Below are 22,571 nucleotides of genomic sequence, written 5' to 3'. Positions count from 1 at the left end.
AGTTCCCTTGCTGCCAATCTGAAATAACTAATGTGTACTCAGAGTTAATACATTGGAGACATCTGTTTTAAATCTAAGCAATCACACTTGACCTCTGGCCCTCACTCCACAGTTATTGTTTTTATTGTAAAGTAATGCTTGGCACCCTGGTGTCAGAAAGAGAAAAAGAGAAGATAGAGAGAGAAAAGAAAAAGAGAAAGAGAGAGAACAGGCCCCAAATGGACTCACTTGTGCTAAGCCCCACAACAGGAAACCAAGACTTACTACCTAATTGTAGTTTCAGCCTCTCACAGGAAAATAATCCTTTAGCCAGCTTCTCCTTTAACCAGTCAGTCTGGAATCACCTAACCAGTACCCAGTGGTGGTTCAGACAGTAAAGAATCTGCCTGCAATGCAGGAAACCCTTGTTCGATCCCTGGATCAGGAAGATCCCCTGGAAAAGGGAATGGCAAGATCAGGCTTCCCATTGATCTTCAGAATACTGGTTACCCACTCCAGTATTCTTGCCTGGAGAATCCCATGAACAGAGGAGCCTGGTGGGCTACAGTCCATGGGGTCCCAAAGAGGAGGACACGACTGAATGACTAACACACACGCATCAGTGGAGTGATTTGCCCCATAGATACTTCGTGCCTCATAGTAGGAGGGTAATTTTCCCTGAAATAACCCACTCTGCTTAAAACTTCCTCTTCCCACCCGCTTCTGCCTATAAAAGCGTTTCACTTTGTACAGCTGTTTGGAGGTCCTTTCTATTTGCTAGACAGGGTGCTGCCTAACTCATGAATCATTGAATGAAGCCAGTAAGGTCTTTAAATTTACTCAATTGAATTGTGTGTTTTACATTCATTTGGGATCTTGAGTTACTCGAGAAAAGGAATCAGCGCCTTCTTTGGCAGTCCAATGGTTAAGACTCTGAGCTTCCACTTCAGTGGGCATGGGTCCAATCCCTGGTCAGGGAACTTAAGATTCCACATGCCATGCAGTGCAACCGAAGGGAAAAAAGATAAAAAGAAGGGATCCACTGTGGCGGGTGGACAAACTCAGGTGTCCTAGCCTGAAGGCTGAGTTGCAGGTGGTCCCTTGATAGACAGTGGGTTATCTTTCTGGTGATATCCAACCTCCTCTGGAAAATTTCCATTAGCCCTTAGGAGTTGCTCAGAATCTATTGAAAAAAAAAAATACCTGATAAATCTCACACCTGTCAGGAAAAATTGTAAAAGAACTTGAAAGTGAAATGAAATTCACTCAATTGTGTCCCACTCTGTGAGATCCCATGAACTGTAGCCCGCCAGGCTCCTCTATCCATGGGATTCTTCAGGGAAGAATACTGGAGTGGGTAATTATTCCCTTCTCCAGGAGATCTTCCCTGACCCAGGGATTGAACCCGGGTCTTCTGCGTTGCAGGCAGATTCTTTGCTGTTTAAGCCACCAGGGAAGCCCCCAAAAGACCTTGAAATAGGCAGAAAGTTAATCTGGAAGGGTGTTAGAAAACGCCCGGTTACCTGATTCTTTGAATCTGTGCCTTTCCTTTTATAAAACCGATAGTAATACAAATAACTCTTATCCAGAGGAATGCTATTGACTGTGGAAGCCATTTTTGCCTCTATCAGCAAATTCATGTCTGCATTCCTGCTTGCCTTTGTAAATCTGTTGGGTCTTTTTTTTAATTCTCCTTTGTTTTCTTTTTCTTCTTTTCCTGATTCTCTTTTGAACCACTTTTTTACCTCTTGTACTTACCGTCAATGAATGAGTTAAAACAAGATCTTCGACACTTTTTATATTTGTGGGATCGTGATTCTTTTCTTCATTGTTCTTTAGCATACCTCATATCTCCCTTTTTCCCCTGGCTATCAGGAAGGCAAAATTTTAAGATTAAGTTGTCTTATTTTTCTGAACATTTTACCAGTGGAGAATGCCTGTGGGATGGGGCTGCAGCCTGGTTCAGGCAACAAGTGTGTGGGATTTCCCAAAAGGGCAAGTAAGGGGCAGCGGAGCCCCCAGGATGTGCTATGTGACTTTGGGTGAAGTTTTAAACCTTTACGTGTTGATTCACCCAGGGTTTCCTAGCAATATAATAGGAAGCTTCCCCAAACCCACACCAGGGAACCATGCGCCTGAGCTTTGCACCTGCCACTTTCCTGCCTTTCCTGCAGAAGCTCCACCTCGAGGCGGGCAGGCAGGGTCCTCTGACGTTACTGCTGGAGGCCAGTGTCTGCTCATTGAGCTGAGGCCCCCCGGGAACTGGCTGGGGCTGACACTCGGGGTCACAGCCTCAGCACACTTCCTCCCCACACCAGACCCAGCCACTTCCTCTGAGGACAACAGAAGTTGAATGAGAGATGAGTTCCTGAGATGTTGCAATACCCAGGACCATGAGGACAAGTAACCCGTAGGTGTCTGCAGCAGGGACAGTCCCCCAGGGGCCCTGGGAGTAATCTTTCTGGAGAACAGCTCTGAATGCCCACTGCATTCCAGGCGTCACATGAATCCTTCCCATAACCCTGAAGTTGAGAGCTCCCCTGCCTGAAACAGGATAAAGCTTAGCAGGAGGAAGCGGGCTCAGGCAGGGGTGGAGCTGAGCGGGAGATGAGACCGGCCACCTGGCCCAGGGGTCCTGACCAGGATTGCAGCAATGCTCTGTTAATCTGCAGACAGTACCAGGTTACAGATGTAGGGAACTGCCAACCCGACCGTGGCCGGCTTTCTGTCGGCCCCTGGACCGTACTCCGCTGCTCAGCTGATCTCCCCGACAGGGACGGTCCATCCATGGCACTCAGCCCTTCAGTGGCTCTTCTTCCTGTCATCAGCCCTACTCGGCCTCCCTCTCTACTCTCCCCCTTACTGGACATCCAGGCCCTCCGATCCACCAGGGCCCGTGTTCTCCCTGTCCTCTCTTCCCTTCATATTCACCTCCCCCATTTTGCCCAGCTAGGAGGAACTGCTTGATCTTTGAGGGTTTACTCCAGGATCACCACCTCCAGGAAGCCCACCCCTCCTACCCCAAGTCTTTTGTTATATAGCATACCTGATAGGAAGGGAGGCAGATTCCTTCTTGATGCAAATCCCTTGGCCCAGAATCAGCTGGGGATTTTGTTGAGATGCAGTCTTAGGTCTGGAATGGGACCCCAAACTCTGCCTTTCCCACAATCCCCAGGCAATGCCCAGTGGTGTTTATAAAAAAAAAACACACATGGACTTCATTGGCGGTACAGTCATTAAGAATCTGGGTGTCAGTGTAGGGGACACGGGCTCGATCCTTGGTCCAGGAAGATTCCCCATGCTGTGGAACAACTAAGCCCTTGTGCCCTAACTACTGAGCCCCCATGTTACAACTACTGAAGCCTGCGCCACTGGAGTCCACGCTCCACAACAAGAGAAAGCCCTGCAATGAGAAGCCCATGCACTCCAACTAGAGAGTAGCCCTCCGCTTGCACAGCTAGAGAAAGCCTGTGTGCGGCAATGAAGACCCAGTGCAACCAAAAACAAATTTTTAAAAACCATGGGAAAAAACCAACAGAGGAGCGAGGATCTAGGCCTTCCTGTACTTCTGAGACCCCGAATCACAAAGTCTTGTTCTGAATGTTTTTAAGCGCCATTGGTTCCAATCAGTTTATGCCTCAATAGCCCTGCCCAGCTGGAACCAGCCCCATTTGGCCCCCAGGGGTGCTCAGGGCTCACAGCAGGTGACTAGCAAAGCTGGGATTCCACAGTGATCTTTACCCAGTGAGGAGTCACAGCCGGGGGGCGAGGTTGGAGGCAGCTAAGGGCCAGCCCAACATAGGGACATCACAGCCCTCATCAGAAAGAGCATGGCCACCTCCTCTGGAGAAGGGCCGCAAACTTCCTGGGTGCCCTTCCCTCACTGAGCACCCCTAGGGCCTGTGGCCCGGCTGAGAGCACAGAAGCCTCTGTGAAGGGAGTGAGGAGAGCAGGGGAGGCTGAGAAGCAGGTCCTGTCTGTCACAGGAAGCCCTGAAGCACCCATAGCTAGTGACTAGATGCTTGCTCCTCAGAAGAAAAGCTATGACCAACCTAGACAGCATATTAAAAAGCAGAGACATTACTTTGCCAACAAAGGTCCATCTAGTCAAAGTTTTGCTTTTTCCAGTGGTCATGTGTGGATGTGAGAGTTGGACTGTAAAGCAAGCTGAGCACCGAAGAATTGATGCTTTTGAACTGTGGTGTTGAGAAGACTCTTGAGAGTTTCTTGGACTGCAAGGAGATCCAACCAGTCCATCCTAAAGGAAGTCAGTCCTGAATATTCATTGGAAGGACTGATGTTGAAGCTGAAACTCCAACACTTTGACCACCTGATGGGAAGAACTGACTCATTGGATAAGCCCCTGAGGCTGGGAAAGATTGAGGACAGGAGAAGGGGACGACAGAGGATGAGATAGTTGGATGGCATCACCAACTCAATGGACATGAGTTTGAGCAAGCTCCAGGAAGGACAGGGAAGCCTGGGATACTGCAATCCATGGAATCACAGAATTGGACATAACTGAGTGACTGAAGTGAACTGAGACCACAGCACCCCCACACCCCAGAGGGGCTCCTCTACAGCAGCTTCAGCTCTCAAGATGAGCACTGCCTTCAGCCATCACCTATGGCCTTCGAGCTTCTAGCCCACAGACATGTCTTTCTCTGGTGGCAGCTGGCAGAAAGCCACTAGAAGTCCTTTCCTCCTTGCCCCAGATCCATGGGGCCCAGAGCCAGGATCCTCTGCCACTCTAGAAGTGGGGCAGGGCCCACCACACTTCAGCCCCCAACAACCCTAATCTTAGGGTTCTTGCACATACGGAGTTATAGTTGCCCCTGGACAGGTGAGCCTTGGCGTGAGGAAGGACACATTGCCCAAAGCTTGGAAAACACAGGCTTGTCTTTACAAACCAACCTGGCCTCTCTCCTCTGTTGTTTAGTCACCAAGTCGTGTTAGACTGTTTGCAACCCCATGGACTGTAGCCTGCCAGCCTCCTCTGTCTATGGGATTTCCCAGGCAAAAATACTGGAGTGGGTAGCCATGCCCTCCCTCCAGGGGATCTTCCCAACCCAGGGACCGAACTCTCATCTCTTGCATTGGCAGGCAGTCTTTACCACTGAGCCACCAGACAAGCCCACACAGACTCACTAAAGACACAGTGGTACTTCGATTTCACCGTTTGAATCCATGACCTTGTTATTACCCGCCCTCCGCCCCTATACAGCCACTCCCAATTCACCCCCATCTAGTCACTGCTCCACACCGATTTCACTTTCTCCTTTTATTGGGAAGCAGACACAGGGCACACAGGGTGAGAAGCAGCCCGACGCCTCCCAGTGAGACCCAGGACAATGGCGGCCAGAGTCAGGGTCATCACAGTAGCCAGGCCCAAGCCCAGCATCACCAGAGGGGGAGAGGAGGTGGGCCCTTCCACGCCACGGTCACTCAACTTCCCCAGGAAGATCAACGGCCCCACTGTGACATCTGCTTCCTCCGTCACTGAAAGACAAGCCATTTGAGGGTTACCCGAGCCCCCACGCCAGGAATCAGGTGAGGGGTTCTGTCCTGCTCAGCGGCTGAACCAGGAGGTTTAGTTCTAGGAGCATTAGTCTCCCAGACCCCGGATTATGGGCTGCCCTGATGGCTCAGCGGTAAAGAATCTCTAGCCAATGCAGAAGACACAGGTTCAATCCTTGGGCCAGGAAGATCCCCTGGAGGAGGACATGGCTACCCACTCCAGTATTCTTGCCTGGGAAATCCCATGGACAGAGGAAACTGGCAGGCTATAGCCCATGGGGTTGTAAAGAGTTGGACACGACTGAGCAACTTAACAATAACCCCCTGATTGTGCGTCAGGACATCAGAATGACTGCAGAATGGCCCTGGCCAACATCAGGTGGGGGCTTGGAGCCTCTCTCACTTAGCTTTGAGGTGGTATCCCCTAGAAATACATGTTAAGTCCCTTCAGTAGGGTTTGACTCTTCGGGACCCCATGGACTACAGCCCGCCAGGCTCCTCTGTCCATGGGTTCTCCAGGCAAGAATACTGGAGTGGGTTGCCATGCCCTCCTCCAGGGGATCTTCCCCCACCCAGGAATAGAATCCTTATCTTTTATGTCTCTTGCATTGGGCAGGCAGTTTCTTTACCATTAGCGCCACCTGGGAAGCCATCCCCTAGGGGTAAGCAGCCTTAAATGGGGAACAAGAAAAGGACCGTCACCCTAAGGCAACAGCTGCTGCCTCTGAGCGGGGGTGCCTCCCGAGACCTACCGTGCCTGCGACTTCGGGGAACAGGCTGGCCCTCCCGGTGGGACAGCCTCCTGGAACGGCCTGAAATGCCGCAGCGCCCCTTGCTACAGCATCGACAGATGTCAGTGGGGCCTTCAACCGGCGACCACCTGAGAGTGAAATACAGGAAATTCGACAGCTGTGCTGCCTGCAGGAAGCAGTTTGAGAATAGTGGGCATATTGGGGGAAATCAACACGAGCGAGGGTGGCCGGTCTTCCACCCCAGCCTGGACTCCTTACCTGTTGGAGGACTTGCTGAAGGAACAGGCTTTGTTTAGTTGGTCTGGGACTCGGTCAACCGGAGTGACCTTCAGGTGGCAGGTGATATAGATCTGGAAATAAGAGCAGCTATTAAGAGGCAAAGTTCTAGGCAGCTCAGTGACTGGTAAGCCAGTTCTTCAATAACCCTTAACCTTTGAGGAGGGGAAGCCCACTTTAGAGATGGGAGGATGCAGATTCAGAGATCAGCTTGACTACAAGTCCAGAGCAAGTTGCAATTTGGATTCTGAATTAGAACCCAATCTATCAGCTTTATCCCTAGACTCTCTCACATTTCTCCCAATCACTCAGCCGTGTCTCACCCCCAGGGCCTCATTAAATCAAAACCTTAGGAACAAGGAATCAAGCCCAGTGGGAACAAAATCCAACTTGGCTGCTGGAATGGGAGGAATTTTGACAAGACAGGTCAGCCCAGGGCCTCTTGGTGGAGGCATCCACAACCAGAGGTCCCCCTCACATTCTAGGGGTTCCACACAGCCCCTCCGCACACCCTGCCAAGGCACTTGAACACCAGCTATCTTTCCTGAAGCCTTCTGCATACAGAACCACAAACTGTGGCCATCACCTAGTGGCTGAATGCACCAGCAGGGAAACCCTTTCGGAAACTTGAATCAGCCAGGCTGCACTCAACCCAGAGAAGCGCTTCCTGGTCCTTTAGCATCCTTATTCCAGGAAGGGAACTGCCTTGAGCCTCAGCTTCTTCCCAGATGATGCTAACTGGGGCCTCAGATTCCCGGAGCGGTTCCTCATTAGCTTTTGAGTAAGAGCCCATCTCCCCTGTACTCTAGCCTGGGTTGACCCAGCCACCTGCCCACCTTTGAGGTAGAGCCCTCCTAGAGTTCAGGCTGCCTTCCCTTGATCAGGATCCTCCTCTGGTCTTAGGTACCACCCCATCTCCAGAGATGCAGATGCTGCCTCAGGTGTCACCCGTGCTGATGGCCAGCACCTGTGTGAAGCCTCATCTTCAGTGGACCACCTGTGACATCAACTTTCTACCCCCCAACCAGGATGTTCTACCTTAAGACCCACAAGGTCATTGAACTGGGGACCAGGACCCTTCCCCCATCTAGTCTCCTTTCTCCCCAGCCCCATTCAAACACGTGACCTGCCATTACGAAGCTTCAGGGCAACCCCCAGTAGCTTCAGGGCAACCCCCAGTAGCTTCAGTTGCACCTTTCCTATTATCACCGTCTGTAGCAAACGACTCCTGTTCTCAGGTGAGGTGAAGTAGCATCCATGTGCTCATGTACAAATTTCCCACTGCTTGCCTCTCAGTGCCACCCACAGCCACGTCAGCCTCTGGTTCAGTGCTCCGTAAACCTAGCTGCTTGTTAGACACAGAATTTAAATGGCTTTTGATGCATTTGTAAATAGACTAGCAACAAGGTATGGCATAAAAACACTAACAGAACCTAGATGGTAGGTAAATAGCTATTTGCTTTGAAATCCTTTCTCCTTCACATTATTTACAGACTTTAAAGGAGTGGGAAAGTTCATGTCAGACCCCACTCCAGTTAAGTGAAAATATATGGGATGATTAAGTATCAGTATTTTGATGATTTTTCCAGGTGGTTAGTATAGGAGCCAGAGCTGGAAATCCTTGCTTTCATCACTGTTCCTTCTTGACCAGCTATCCCGAATTCCCATCCTCCCAGCTCCTTTCTCAGGAAAACTCACTTAAGAGCTACTTGAGGGCTTCCCTGGTGGTGAAGGGGTTAAGAAGCTACCTGCCAATTCAGGGGGACACAGGTTTGATCCCCGGTCGGGGAAGGTCCCACACGCTGCGGGGCAACTAAGCCCGCATGCTGCAACTACTGAGCCCCCTTCTCTAGAGCCCAGGAGCCCAATCTTGCAAACCAAGACGCTTTTATTAAAATAGCAGCGTCTTGGTTTGCAAGATTCTACCAGCACTTTCTGGCGAGCTGCCAGTCCTACCTGTTCTTTCTGCCACAGTCACCACATGTGGTCCGAATCTTAGCTCCCTCCCTCCTTCCCCGCCACCCTTAGTGTCAAGCTGAGCTCCCTAGCTTAGTGGTTCATCAACGGTGCCTGAAGACTTGTTAGGAATGCAGGTGCCAGGCTCTACTCCAAGTCTATTGAACCAAACTCTGGAGGGTATGGGGCTCAGTGGTCTAGTTCAACAAACCCTTCAGGTGATGCTGATAAACTCAAGGTTCAAGAAGTCACTGGTCTAGCCTATGTTCAAGTTCGAGAGGCTACCTAGTATGAAAAGCTCATACCAGCTTCCTTTGCCCTTCTAGAAATCCTCCAGGAAGGCTGGCACCTGCTGTTATGAACTCCTCTACTCTGCCATCTGGGTTCTAGTCCTGCAGACTAGATACTGCTAATGCAGTATCATCATCTGATGTGAACTGTCAGCTGAGTCTCCTGGGTTCCCACTCTCCTCCCTTGTCCTGTTTCCAGGATCCCTGACTCATTCCATCCTTCGTGGATTTTCTCACTCCATCCCACATAGATTTTCTACCGGTCTCTTTAAGGCCCATGCTTTCCCAAAGATCTCACTGGAGATCATGGCTTTATCTACTTGTTAAGTTACTAGGATGGGGCAGAACTATCAGATCACTGCTTAAGGAAACAGCTCGCAAGCAACAGCACCAGCTTAGGAAGCCTGGTCAGCCTGACCTTACGAGTTCAGGCTTATTCCAGGCTATTAAGTCATTACCGTGTTTCTGGAGTCATTAGCAAAATGGAACATGTCCACGATCAACTGGAGGATCTCCGGTCTGGGTCTGGGTGCTTTGAAAGCAGACGAGGCATCAGTGAGACCATCGACGAGACAACTTTGAAGAGAGCAAGTGAAACACAGTTAGAGCCGGAGGAAGGTGACATCTTTCCAGATATGACGGTCACATCCCAGGAAGGGTCCCCCGGAGAGTCAGGCCAGCCTCACCCGTGAAAGTCCACGATGGTGTGGTAAGGGGAGGTGCTCCAGTCCGGCGTCAGCGTGGCCACGCAGTGGTCCACGAACAGTCGCAGGGGCACATGGCTGCCGGTGTGGACTTGGGCCTGGAGGTGGGCTCTGTCTCCCAGCTGGAAGGTGGGCATCATCTTCTCGGTGCTCCAGTTCTCTGCAAGGCATGCCGGGGGTGAGAGCCTGCCGGAGAACTCCCCTGTCAGCTCCCCGCTCCTGAACCACCTTGCTCACCCTCCATCAGGCGCAGAGAGAAAACCAGCTTCTCCTCCGAGAACACCGTGGTCCTGAATGGCACCCAGGTGGGCTGGATGGCCCAGCTACTCACGTTGCCTTGCCTGCGAAGAGACGAGCAGCTGCAGGGCTCCAGGCCCTACTAGAGACACTGTCCTCCTCTGGGGTCTGTCTGCCCACCTGTCTGAGCACCACCCCCCAGGATTTTGTCTGGGGAGGCCCTTCCACACATGCCTCGTCCCTTGTGCCTTCATCATATCAACACCCCCTCTCTTCCCCCTCCCAGATCAGAGTCAAGTTCAAAGCCTTCCTGGGTGTCCCTGGTGGCTCAAAGAATCCACCTGCAATGCAGGAGACCTAGGTTTGATTGCTGGGTTGGGAAGATCCCTTGCAGAAGAGAATGGCAACCCACTCCAGCATTCTTACCTGGAGAACTCCATGGACAGAGGAGCCTGGCGGGCTACAGTCCACAGGGTTGCATAGTCAGACACGACTGAGTGACTTTTACTCCTCTGCCCTCAACCCAGCACAGGGGGCCAGGCCTTGTAGTTATAAACCAGTCACCCGGTCCCCAACCCTTTATGCTCCAAGGCCACAGGCATGTGCTTTGTGCTGGGGCCTCCCCCCCCTCACTCAGCTATGGAATGCAGGTTGTGATGGCCAAGGTCAAGGTCAGAGCTTGGAGCCCACCCCTGCTCTACTGAGGACCCTTTCTGAACTGAGGGGGCGGGGCAGCCCTGCAACTTCCCCCAGGAGGCAGCTGTGGCCCCGGTCAGTTTCAGGGGCTCCAGCAGAGGCCGCAGGGCCACCCCCACTCCCACCAGGACTGAGGGCGGCGACCACAGCCTTAGCCCCTCCCCCTCCTCATAGCCCCACTGCCAGGCGCTACCAGGAGTCTGCCAGGCTTGCCGAGGGGCCTCTGGGCCAGGGGCGGCCACACAGACCTGGGGTAGCGGCATTCGATGGGGACCTCTGCGCGGTTAGTCCTCAGGATGGACAGGTTTCCCACGGGGCGGGGGTTGTGGAGCAGGAAGGTGCTGTACACCAGGGCATCGTCGGTCACCTGAGGGGAAGGGAAGGGGTTAACTCTACCAGCATCACCGCTCCAGGTGTGCCCAGCAAGGGGCAGGGGGGCCGGGACTGCTGGAGGTGCTGACCCATGGTGCCTGCACAGGCACCCCACTTTGCACCTGGTTTCATCGCAAAATCATGACACCTCCCCGGGGAGTCTGGATCAGCTCCATGTTACCAGCAAGCAGCACCCTGTGACCAGAGGGTGTGAGCTTGGGTGTGAGCTCCCGTCTCAAGCTGCTGCCCCTACCCCAAGACACACACACCGTTTCCTTTTCCAGATAAGGCCTGGGGGCCAAGAAAGCCCCCAGGAAGAGGCTAGAAGTTTCCAGGAATTTCGCGGCTACCACCTAACTCACCCTCCTTCTGACTTATTCTCACGCTCTTCTCACAGAGAAGAAGCTGTTTTTTTTTTTTAGAAGCTGGTTTTGTGGTTGCCCGAGGCCGGAAGAACACCAGCAGATGCTGCTGGGCAATTTGCATCCCCTCCCAACGCCCCCCTCCCAGAGAGCAGCTGCCTGGCCCGCCCTCACCGTTCAAACTTCAGGGGAGAGTCCTAGCTGTCCATTAGTGAGGTCCCCAGGTAGAGAAGCTGCATTTTTGTGGAACCCGGTGCAAAGGGAAAATGTGGGGCTCCTTGTCCAACAGGAAAAAATGTCAAGACAGTGGAGCATCATTCAAGCAAGCGTGTTCCCCAGAGTCAGCGCAGGTGGTGTTCCCCACAAGCCGGCAGAACCCCACGTGAATTTTCCCATGTGATTCTCCTCTGGTGAGACCGGGCAATCTTCCCAGCTGTGCTCCATGGTGGAGTCACAGGGGATCTTACACATATTGATGTCTGCCCCCATTTCCATCCCGATGTCAGATGGAATATGGGAATCAGGAGTTCTAACCACTCCCCAGGTGACTCTGATGCCCAAATACTGGGAGTTACTAAGTTAGGATAACTTCTTAACTCTGGGCAACTCTGGCTTCCCCAAGTTCTCCCCAGGGAAATGAGGCCCAGGCGGCTTCAGGTCCAGCCCTGGGGACCACCCTGAGACCAGAGCTCCCGAGGAGGACTCCCGGGGGGCTGAACTTGCCCTGCCCCTAGCCAACTGAGACCAGAGTCCAAGGGCCAGCTGGGTGGGGGGGGCGTAATGGAGGGGAGGACAAACCCTCTGAGGGGCAGCAGGAAGTTGATCCAGGAATTGTGCAGCCACTGGGGTCAGTGCTCCGGCCCTTGCTAGGAGGGCCCTCCTACCGAGACCCTGCCCCTCCCCATCTCCTTGGGAGGCGATCTGGCCTGAATTACTCAGTTTTCCCCCCTGCACACACACCCATTTGAGACTGCCCCCACGGGACCCACACTTTGAGCCTCTTCAACCACGATGGCCTTTGACCCTGCCCTCAAACCACTTTCAACTCAAGGCTTCAAAGCCACTAACATGAATAAGGGACGCCAAATTTTTTTTCTTCCCTGTGATGACTTCTGGGCTTTCTGAGGTTTCAAAGCTCACCTCTTTCATACAAGTTTCTAGGGCCCCACGAACGCGCTGGGTCATCTGCAGAGTATCCCATCACGCTCCCCCCTGCCCACCCATGTTGACTAAATGCCTCCTGGTTGCCCCCCCCCAGGGGTTCAGAAGTCCTCAGGAATCAGAGCGGGGGTGCCCGGCCTGGCGCAAAGTTCACTGCCACCCCTGGTCCCCACCCCGCCTCCCCAGCTTTGGCACCTAGAGGCAGGAACTCCCCCACCCCAGCGCCACCAAGGCCCAGCTTCAGGTCTCAGCGCCTCCACCTACCCAGCTCCCCCGAATGAAAGGGATCCGCCCCAGCCCCACCTCGCACCCACACTCCGCACCGCCGGCCCCCTCCCGTGTCATCCCACCAAAGCCAGGGCTGTCGAGGGGGGCCAAGCCTCACCTGCAAGATGCTGCCACACTCATGCAGCCCGACCTCAAACCTAACCACACCATCCGTGTCCGCGGAGGCCAGCGGCTCGCAGCTGTCGGGGCCCAGGGTGAGGTCCGCAGGCCGGATGAGCTTCCCGGTGCCGAAAAGGTCTTTGTCGACCGTGACCACCAGCTGGGCCTCCTGACACTCCACCATCACCGTGGGCGGCTTCGACGGCCTGAAGCGCTCGATTTCATCATCCCAGAAGGGCTGGGGGCTGCAGAGCTCCGTGCTTCCCCAGAGCAGAAAGCAGAGGAAGAGCCTAGAACGCGGCCCCATGGTGCCCACAAAGCCACTCCCACCCACTGTGACTCCTGGGCTGGCACCACCCACTGTCTTATACCCCCGGTGAGCCACTCACACCTGGGCTCCCAACTGCCTCTCTTCCCCAGCCAGTCAGGTGGGCCAGGCCCCTGATGCTCAAAGTGGCCCCCCGGGCCCGCAGCATCGGCCTCACCTGGGAGCTTGTTCGAAAGGCAGACTGGGACTTCTCTGGTGGCCCAGGGGTTAGGAAGGTGCACTTCCACTACAGGGGGCACGGGTTCAATCCCAGATGGGGGACCTAAGGCCCTGCAAGCACCGTGGGCAGGCCAAAAGAAAGAAAGAAACCCAGATTCTCTGACGCAGCCCAGGCCGACTATGTCGGGACCCAGTCTTCTGCTCTCTCCCCAGGTGATCTGTATTCACATTAAATTTTGAGAAGCATCAGCTGGTAGCCTGGTCAGTCATAACTTCTCACCCCTTCCCTCCTCCCACCCTTTGCTGGCCTTTCCCTCATCACCTAGAGAGGGAGCTAAGAGCTACCTGGATCCTTAGCGGGTGTGTGTTGGTCGCTCAGTCGTGTCTGACTCTTTTCAACCCCATGGACTGTAGCCCACCAGTCTCCTCTGTCCATGGCATTCTCCAGGCAAGAATACTGGAGTGAGTTGCCATTTCCTTCTCCAGGGGATCTTCCTGACCCAGGAATCAAACCCACGTCTCTCACATCTCCTGCATTGGACGCAGATTCTTTCCCACTGTGCCACCTGGGAAGCCTGGATCATTGGGGGAGACCAGGAGAAAGCCTTTGACTAAGAATTGATTAAGGATGAGGAGAATTTTATCAGAGATGGGAGCTCTCTCCAAGCAGAGAAACCATGGTATCACTAGGAGACCAGGGAATGTGGTGGGCTGCTACTCAACTTTGGTTTTTTTGTATAATATCGTGTTTTTCGATATTTATTTATTTGGCTGCACCAGGTCTTAGTTGTGACAAAGGGGATCTTTAGTTGTGGCATACAGGATCCATTTCCCTGACCAGGGATTGAACCTGGGCCCCCTGTATTGGGAGCATGGCGTCTTAGCCACCGGACCACCAGGCAAATCCTTGCTGCTCAACTTCATAGGAGGTAGTGGGGACAGGCTGTGCAGGCAGAGGGATCTGTGTGAACAGCGGCGTAGACAGGGCTCTGGGTGGGTCTGAGGGAAAACCTCAGGAACTCAGAGTTGCTGGTGCCTCAGGTCCCTAGGGTCCAGAGTGACAGTTTAGGGGGCTGGGGAAGTAGATTGGGGCAGGATCCTAAAGGTGTTGGGCTGAGATGCTGGACTTTGCTCTTGGTAGGGGAGAGGTAGGGTGGGGAAGATGAGTGACCTGGCCAGCTCTAGTTCGGGAGGGGTAGGTCTGAAGACAAGAGTTGGGTGGCTATTGCACCGGTCCTGTTTGGGGAGGTAGAGAAGGACTGCCAGACAAGGTCAGCCCTTCCTCACAGCCTCCTCCTTGCCAGGCCTGGGTGAGTTTCCCCCAAAAGGAGAAGAACTCAAAATAGTCACGGCGTTAAATTCCTAGGGGCAGAAGTGATACCAAGCAGGGTGCTGTGGGGCTCCTGGGCACAAAGGCTTTCTGTGTCCCCCATTTCTTTGATTTCAGGAGACAGCCTTCACTCAGCCCCCATGCCCTTTCCTGGGTTCCAATGTGCAGATTCAAGCACTTGTTAATTAGGGAAGGGAGGGGATTTGAGACCAGGGAGAAACAGTCAAGAGCAGCATTGGGGCAAGGTGCCCTTTCCCCATGAATGGGTAGACACAACAATATCTTTGAGCTATTTTGCAGATACTGAAAGCCCGCCAGGTGGGAGAGTTAACAATTAACAACGGTGTGCTGCCCACAAGCATGTAGACCCCAGACCATTTGGACCTGAAGTTTGATGATGCTGACTCCTACTTGCCTCACCAACCCAAGAAGAATGTCCACGAGCTAATCATGCCCGCTTTGAACAACTACTATAAAACTTCTCACTGTCTTCTCCAAGAGGGGGGACACACAGTTTTGAGGGCATTAGCCCACCTTGTTCCCCTTTGTCTGGAAAAGTAACAAAGTTACCCTGTTCTCCCTCACCCAGAACTCTGTCTCTGTGATCTGATTTAGCACTGGAGTAGAGAGAAACAGCTTTCAGCACCAGAAGTGCAGGTGTGCGTGCTAAGTTGCTTCAGCGTGTCTGACTCTTTGCAACCCCATGGGCTGTAGCCCGCCAGGCTCCTCTGTCTATGGGATTCTCCAGGTGAGAATACTGGAGTAGGTTGCCATGCCTTCCTCCAGGGGATCTTCCTGACCCAGGGATGGAACCGGCCAGCATCTCTTATGTCTCTGCATTGGCAGGTGGTTTCTTTACCACCAGAAGTGTGTACTCTTGTAAATGCTTGCTTCTAATTCCCTGGTGGATCAGATGGGAAAGAATCTGAGCTACAGTCCACGGGGTCGCAAAAAGTCAGACACAACCGAGCGACTAACAGTAACTGAAGGGACTGAACCTACTTCTAAGTTGCTTAAGTATAAACTTCCTTGGTGGTGTTTTCTGTGTTAATAAACTTGATATTTTGTTACTAAATGTGTGTGTTTTTGTTAATCAACTTGTGGGAAAATAAATGAAGGGGAGAGATTACCCCCACCACTTCCTTTGACTTGATCAACACAGGTGGGGGTGCGGTGGGAGGAAGCCGGCAGAGAAGCAGATGGGAGTTCAGGCTTCAAGCTTGCCTGGACGGCCTGCCCACCACAGCAGAAACCACCTGGGTTTCCTGCCTAGCAGGCCCACAGGCAGAGAGCCAGCTGTGGCCTGAGGCCCCCGAGGGACAGCCAGCTGGAGAGACTGCGTCCTCTGCCGGGAAAAGGGACCCCTCAGTCCCACAGCTGTGTTCGCAGATTGTGCTGGGAGTAGGGTGGGGTTGGCTGGGGGTGAGCGACCAGGGAGGGCATCCCTGAAGCCATCGGCCCCTCTCCGCCTTGGCGTTAACCCCCCTTAGAGGACTTCCCTGGTGGCTCAGATGGTAAAGAACCCTTCAGCAATACGGGAGACCTGGGTCGGGAAGAGCCCCTGGAGGAGGGCATGGCAACCCACTCCAGTATTCTTGCCTGGAGAATCCCCATGGACAGAGGCGCTTGGAGGGTTACAGTCCATGGGGTCGCAGAGTCGGACACGACTGAGCAACTAAGCATATCATAGCATAAAGGGCTTCAGGGGGAAAATAAGAATCGGTGAGCGTAGGGGTGGGGCATGAACTGGGCAGGGGGAGTCTGGGTGAGAGTCTATATGCACACGGGTGGTGGTGAGCTTGTGTATTTCCGTTTTTCAGAACAAGGACCAGAGGCAACACCCCTGGGAGCACGGCCAGTCCAGCCCCAACCACACCAACCCAGACCAGATTCTGGATTGTTTACATTTTTTTCTGAGACGTGCTGCCCCCTGGCGGCCAGAATGCATCAAAACGGAGCCACCAGCTCAGAACATTTTCCTTTACTTAAAACGTTTTAAAGCCCACAAGTCGTTGCTGCTTTAGTCGCTAAGTCGTGTCTGACTCTTTTGGGACCCTCATGGGCTGTAGCCTGCCAGCCTCCTCTGTCCGTGGGCTTTATTTACCAGGCAAAAATAGTAGAGTCGGTTGCCATTTCGTCCTCAGGGGATCTCTTGACCCATGAATGGAACCCACGTCTCCTGCATTGCAGGCGGATTCTTTACTGCTGAGCCACCTGAGAAGCCCAAAGCCCAGTGTGGTTTCTAAAATACTATTCCTCTTTAAATGCCGGACCCGTCTCCTTGGAGAAATGGCTGATTCTAGGACTAGGGCTGGGAAAGTACAGGGTGAATCTGGAACATCTTGCTATGCCAAAAAAAATGTTCACAAAATGATAGGGATGTATCAGAAGAACATAGGAGCCAAATGAATGGGGTGGGGTTGTGGGAACTGGCCCAGCTGGGGACACCTGTCCACCAGAATGAATGAAGACAATAAGGGCAGTACATTGAAAAAATAAGAATTCATGAGTGTCCATGCAGAAGCTAAAAACACACAAATGAGTAGGCTTTTTCCATAAAAAGGGAGACTTCCTTATAGTACAATGCAAACTAATGACTGTAGAAGGAGAAATAGATTCAGAAAATAATTATTTGCAATCATCACAGTGGCAACAGATGCAGGCAAGAAGTATTAGTGCAGGTTAAAAATCAGCTAATGGTGGATGGGAAAGGGATGGATTAGGAGCTTGGGATTAGCAGATGCAAACTATTACATACAGAATGGGAAGCAGGGAATTCCCTGGCAGTCCAGGGGTGAGAACTTGGCATTTTCATTACTCTGGGCCCAGGGTTCAGTCGCTAGTCAGGGAACTAAGATCCCACAGGCCACGTGATGCAACAAAAACAAACATAAAAAACGGGTAAACAACAAGGTCCTATTGTATAGCACAGGGAACTACATTCAACATCCTAATATACGGCACTTCCCTAGTGGCCCAGTGATTAGGAATCTGCCCTGCAATGCAAGGGACGTGGGTTCGATCCCTAGTCAAGGAACTAAGATCCCACATGTCTCGGGGAAACTAAGCCCATGTGCCACAACTAATATCCGACATAGCTAAATACTTAAAAAAAAATATCCTGATAGAGAATTCACTGGTAGCTTAGTGGTTAGGACTCATCCTCTCACTGCTGAGAGTTGGGGTTCAATCCCTGGTCAGGGAACTAAGATCCCACATGCCACATGGGGAGGCCAAAGTTAATTCTTCTAAAATATTCAATGAAAGTGAAAGTCGCTCAGTCGTGCCAGACTCTTTGCGAGCCCATGGACAGACTATCCAGTCCATGGAATTCTCCAGGCCAGAATACTGGAGTGGGTAGCCTTTCCCTTCTCCAGGGGATCTTCCCGACCCTGGAATCAAACCAGGGTCTCCTGCATTGCAGGCGGATTCTTAACCAACTGAGTTATCAGGGAAGTCCAAACATTCAGTATCACCTATTAAAATTTTTAAAATATATATATCCTATGGTAAAGCACAATGAAAAAAAATTAGCTGATGGTGTGATGAAGATGTTAGCTAATTCTATAATTATTTTGCAATATAAGATCAAATCAACATATTATCCACCTTAAACTTATACAACATTGTGTCAACTATATATTGATACAGCTGGGCAGGGGGGAAACTCTTGAGATGATACTGAACTGTATCACTGAAGTGTACACTTAAAAATGGTTAAAATGGTCAATTTTGTGTTATGTGTGTTTTACCACAATTAAAACAAAACTATGTGATGGAAGTTTGAATACATAGTCTCATGATTTCTCCCTAAGGGTTCTTTATTAATTACAAAGGAATAAGCACGTGTGCATGCTCCGTTCGCTCAGTCAAGTCCGACTCTTTGCGACTCCATGGACCGCAGGCCCTCAAGGCTCCTCTGTCCATGGGGATTGTCCAGGCAAGAATACTGGAGTGGGTCGGCATGCCCTCCTCCAGGGACCTTCCCCAGGATCAAACCCGAGCCTCCTGCACTGGCAGGCTTTATCACTTAGCCACCTGGGGAGTCACTTTTCAGTGGATAAATCTGGCAAACAGCACTTTAGCCATGTTGTCAAAGTTAACCATTAGTTGAATAAACACTATTATTTATTTAGTGGGATAAAAGGACATCATGTGCCTCCTCATGAGAAGAGATGATGCCCAGGGTTTTTTTTTTCTTTTCTTTTGCCCCAAGTCATGTGTGATCTTATTTCCAAGATGAGGGATCGAACCCAAGCCCCCTGCATTGGAAGCGTGGACTCTTAACCACTGACTGAACCTCCAGGGAAGTCCTGATGCCCAGTGTTTAGGAAAAGGTTATGTATGTGTAAATACACATGTGTGTATGTAAAAACACATGTACATGTATACACATGTGTGCATGTGTATACATAAATATGTAATATATAGCAAATTACATATATACACATATTACATATATACAGAGAGAAAGCTTATATAGCAAAATGTTCATATTTCCTCTATATGGGTAAAGGGTAAAGAGGATTTCTAAACGAGAAATTAAAAATAAGCCCCTCCTAGATCAGATTCAAGCGAAAGAGAGGACAATCAGGATCTGTTCTCAGAAGAAGGCTGTTAACCAGTTTCCAAAAGCAACGCCTGAAACAAAATATGAAGTTACTTGGTAGAAAACAAAAAGATGCGTAAGATTTTTGAAGAATAATTTATGAAAATCATCAAAGAATATCATCTAATTAGAGCTTCCATATTCATGGATGGGAAATGCAATCTCAAAGATATCAGTTCTTCCAAAATTAATTTGTAAGCTCTATCAAAATCCCAACAGGTTGTGTATGTGTGTGTGCATGTGTGTGTGTGAGAGTGTGTGTGTGTGTAAAGCTTAACAAAACTAATCTAAAATGTATATGGAAGGAGTGAGTTGGCCCTTCACTTGGCCGTAAAGCAAGACTTTTGAAGAAAAAGTACAGTGTGAGAGATACACCCTAACAGATACAAAGATGTATTATAGAGCCATGGTGATGAAGGCAGGGTGCTGTTAGGACAAAAAAAAAGTACAGTGGAATAGACAAGACAGCCCAAAACAGCCACTTGCATATGTGGAAATATGATACACGACAAGGGGAACAGATGGACCACTCAGTGAGAGGAGCTGTGACAAGTATTATCCATATGGGGGAAAAATTGGATTTCTATCTCATACATAAAAATGAATTCTAGAGAGATTAAAAAGCTGAATGTGAAAGAACAAAAATTAAGACATTTAGAAGGAAATACAACATCCCAGGGCAGAGTGAGGTGAAGGGTATTTCCTAAATACAACCCCATGTCCTCCCTTCACAAAAAAACACAAATTATAAGAGAAAAGTGACTTTTTAAGGGCACTCACATTAATAATAATAAAATAGCTATAATAAAAATAGTTACCATTCACCATGTATTCATGATACATGGGGACTAGGCTGAGTACCCTAATCCTTATACCCATCTAGGGAAGTGTCATTGGCCCCATTTTACAGATGTGCAAACTAAGACTCAGACAAGTGGTACCCAAGGTCACACAGTCAGGGAACACCCAAACCAAGATTTGATTGCAGATTGATTGGACTCCAGTTCCTGTTCTGTCTCTAACCTTTACTGTCTCTCTGATACTTTACAGTAAAGTCAGTTCAGTCAATACCACACAATTGTGTGTGGACTGGGGGTAGACATGCCCAGATAAATAATTTCAATACAAACAAGGGTTAGGATTTATGGATACATGCCTGTCTCCCCCAACTATTCACATTAGATACTCAATAGGTGCTTTAAAAATAGGACTTTCTACCTGTCACCCTGGAAAGACAAACTAGCTGATGTGTGATTAAGAAGAGTGAGAACTATGGAGCAGCTGAGATTTGCCACACACACACACAACACTGACATTAATTAATTCTGTAGCCAGACTTTAGCTGGAGAGACCCTGATGGGCTGAGATTTGGCACATTTTTTTGTGCAGTGGGAGAAATGGAGAGAGATTTAGGGGTATAAAGAGCAAGCTGATCTGGAAAACTTTTCACTATTTCATTATTAAGTGTCAAATTGTGTACAACATTTATAGCCCACTTGACTGAGTGAGTGACTTTTTAGTGTGTGTGTGTGTGTATCTATATATATTTGGCTGCACTGGGTCTTAACTGTGGCGTGTGGGATTGTCAGTTTTCGTTGGGGCATTCAGGATCTTTATTAATTTATTCTTTAGTGGCATGAGGGATGCAGGATCTTTAGTTGCAGCATATGAACTTTTAGTTGCAGAATATGGAATCTAGTTCCCTGACCAGGCTTTGAACCTGGGCCTCTTGCATCAAGAGCGTGGAATCTTAGCCACTGGACCACCAGGGAAGTCCCTGAGTATGTCACCTTGATCACAGCTAAGAAAAATGGATTTTTGTACAATGTTTTGGCTTTAATTTACAGAGTGTTAAAAATTACCTTAAAAAATAGTGTTGGAAATTCCTTGGTGGTCTAGTGGTTAGGACTCTCGCTGCTAGGGCCTGGTCATAGAACTAAGATTCCACAATCCTCTTGGTGTGGCAAAAAAAGAAAAACGTGCCTAAAGGGAAAATGAAATACACCTCCTCCCACCCCAACTATTGTTACCAGTTTGTAATGAATCCTTCCAGACATTTTTTCTATGCATATAAAATCACTTAAAAATACACTTACTACACGCAATGTTGTGTCCTAGATTGGATCCTGGAACAGAAAAAAAAAGAAATTAGTGGAAACGTGGTATATTCAAATAAAGACTGGAGTTTGGTTAATATTAACGCACCAATGTTAGTTTCTCAGTTTTGACAAATGTGTTGTAGTTGTGTAAAATTCTTAACGTTATGGAAAACTAGGTGAAGAATTTATAGGAATCTGTGTACTATTTTGGCAATTTCTCTGTAAACCTAAAATTATTCCAAAAGATTATTTTAAACATGAACTTAAATGGGGATCATATTTTACACTGTTCCACAATCTGCTTTTTCTCATAAGATGTAGAGGACACTTTTCATGCTGAAAATCACTCCATTCTTCTTGATTGCTGAATAGAATGCCACTATACAGAGGTAACCACAATTTATCCAACCAATGTCTTCATGCTGAACATGTAGATGGTTGTGATTTTTTCCCACTGTTACACTAGAACTTCCTTGTTCATCTATCTTTCCATATCTGCTTAGGTATTTCTTTAGGATCAATTCTGAGAAGTGGACTTGTGGGTCAGAAGGTATATGTGATGGGACTTCCCTGGTGGTCCAGTGGTTAAGACTCTGCACTTCCACTGCAGGGGACATGAGCTCAAGCCCTGGTTGGGCAACTAAGATCGGATTCCCACATCCTGCACCCCACATGGTGTAGCCAGAAAAAAAAAAAAAAGAGCAAAACAAGAAAACCTAGTTAAGATGGTAAATTTTCTGTTAAATGTATTTTTCTGCTTAAAAATAAAATAAAATAGTTTTTAAATATTTCATTAAAAAAAAAATCCAGCTTCTAGCCAAGAGGGCCTGCTTGATTCTCAGAATGTGGCAGCTGCTGCCAGAAGCTTCCTCAGCACCATTGGTCGCCCAACACAAGGCACATCCCTTGGGATCTTTTTGCTTCAGCAACCCTTAGGTTGCTTCTGAAATAAAGGGCTGGATAAACATAATGGTCTTCACTTCTGGTCATTCAAAATTCTCCATCAGCAAAAGTGCTACCCCAAACATGCTCCTGGCTGAAGTCCACGGAAAGATCAAAGAATGAAATTTCAGTGACTCAAGGGGGTGATACAGGGCACGTCTCTTCTATCCTCTGATTTCACTTTTGCGTATTCTGTGGAAACTGCATTTTGTCACCGTGCAAACGTTTCTCACGATGGGACTTTCATTTCCCAACAATGGGTTGCAACGGACTCCCACTTCAGCCTAGAAAAACACACCAAGAAGAAAGGGTGATGTGGGCCGTTGTATGATTTAATGCAACAGATTTCCTCCAAATAGGCGGGGCTGTTGGAGGTGCTTAGGGGAATTCCTTGGTGGTCTAGTATTTAAGGGGC

General features: G+C 49.9%; 1 protein-coding gene across 1 annotated transcript; it reads right to left on the bottom strand.

Annotated features, from left to right (window-relative positions):
• Positions 1 to 5,260: 5,260 nt before the first annotated feature.
• ZP3 (zona pellucida glycoprotein 3) lies at positions 5,261 to 12,996 on the bottom strand. The gene is made up of 8 exons (XM_065920393.1): positions 12,688 to 12,996; positions 10,656 to 10,774; positions 9,712 to 9,815; positions 9,457 to 9,634; positions 9,229 to 9,346; positions 6,507 to 6,598; positions 6,249 to 6,376; positions 5,261 to 5,478 (listed from the first exon to the last, which is right to left on the bottom strand). The coding sequence occupies exons 1-8, from the start codon at positions 12,994 to 12,996 to the stop codon at positions 5,261 to 5,263; spliced, it is 1,266 nt and encodes a 421-aa protein (XP_065776465.1).
• Between the last annotated feature and the right edge of the window lie 9,575 nt (positions 12,997 to 22,571).

The sequence above is a fragment of the Muntiacus reevesi genome, chromosome 2 (genome assembly GCF_963930625.1).
Source record: "Muntiacus reevesi chromosome 2, mMunRee1.1, whole genome shotgun sequence".
Taxonomy (NCBI): Eukaryota; Metazoa; Chordata; class Mammalia; order Artiodactyla; family Cervidae; genus Muntiacus; species Muntiacus reevesi.
This window is presented reverse-complemented; position numbering and strand designations above follow the sequence as displayed.

What these genes read in the sequence shown, in the direction of transcription:
- ZP3 (XM_065920393.1), bottom strand. Translation starts at nt 12,996, where the DNA reads ATGGGGCCGCGTTCTAGGCTCTTCCTCTGCTTTCTGCTCTGGGGAAGC. An exon ending in TTCAGCAAGTCCTCCAACAG is followed by an intron (nt 6,377 to 6,506) that starts GTAAGGAGTCCA and finishes TTTCACTCTCAG; the next exon opens with GTGGTCGCCGGTTGAAGGCC. An exon ending in TCCCCGAAGTCGCAGGCACG is followed by an intron (nt 5,479 to 6,248) that starts GTAGGTCTCGGG and finishes CTTGTCTTTCAG; the next exon opens with TGACGGAGGAAGCAGATGTC.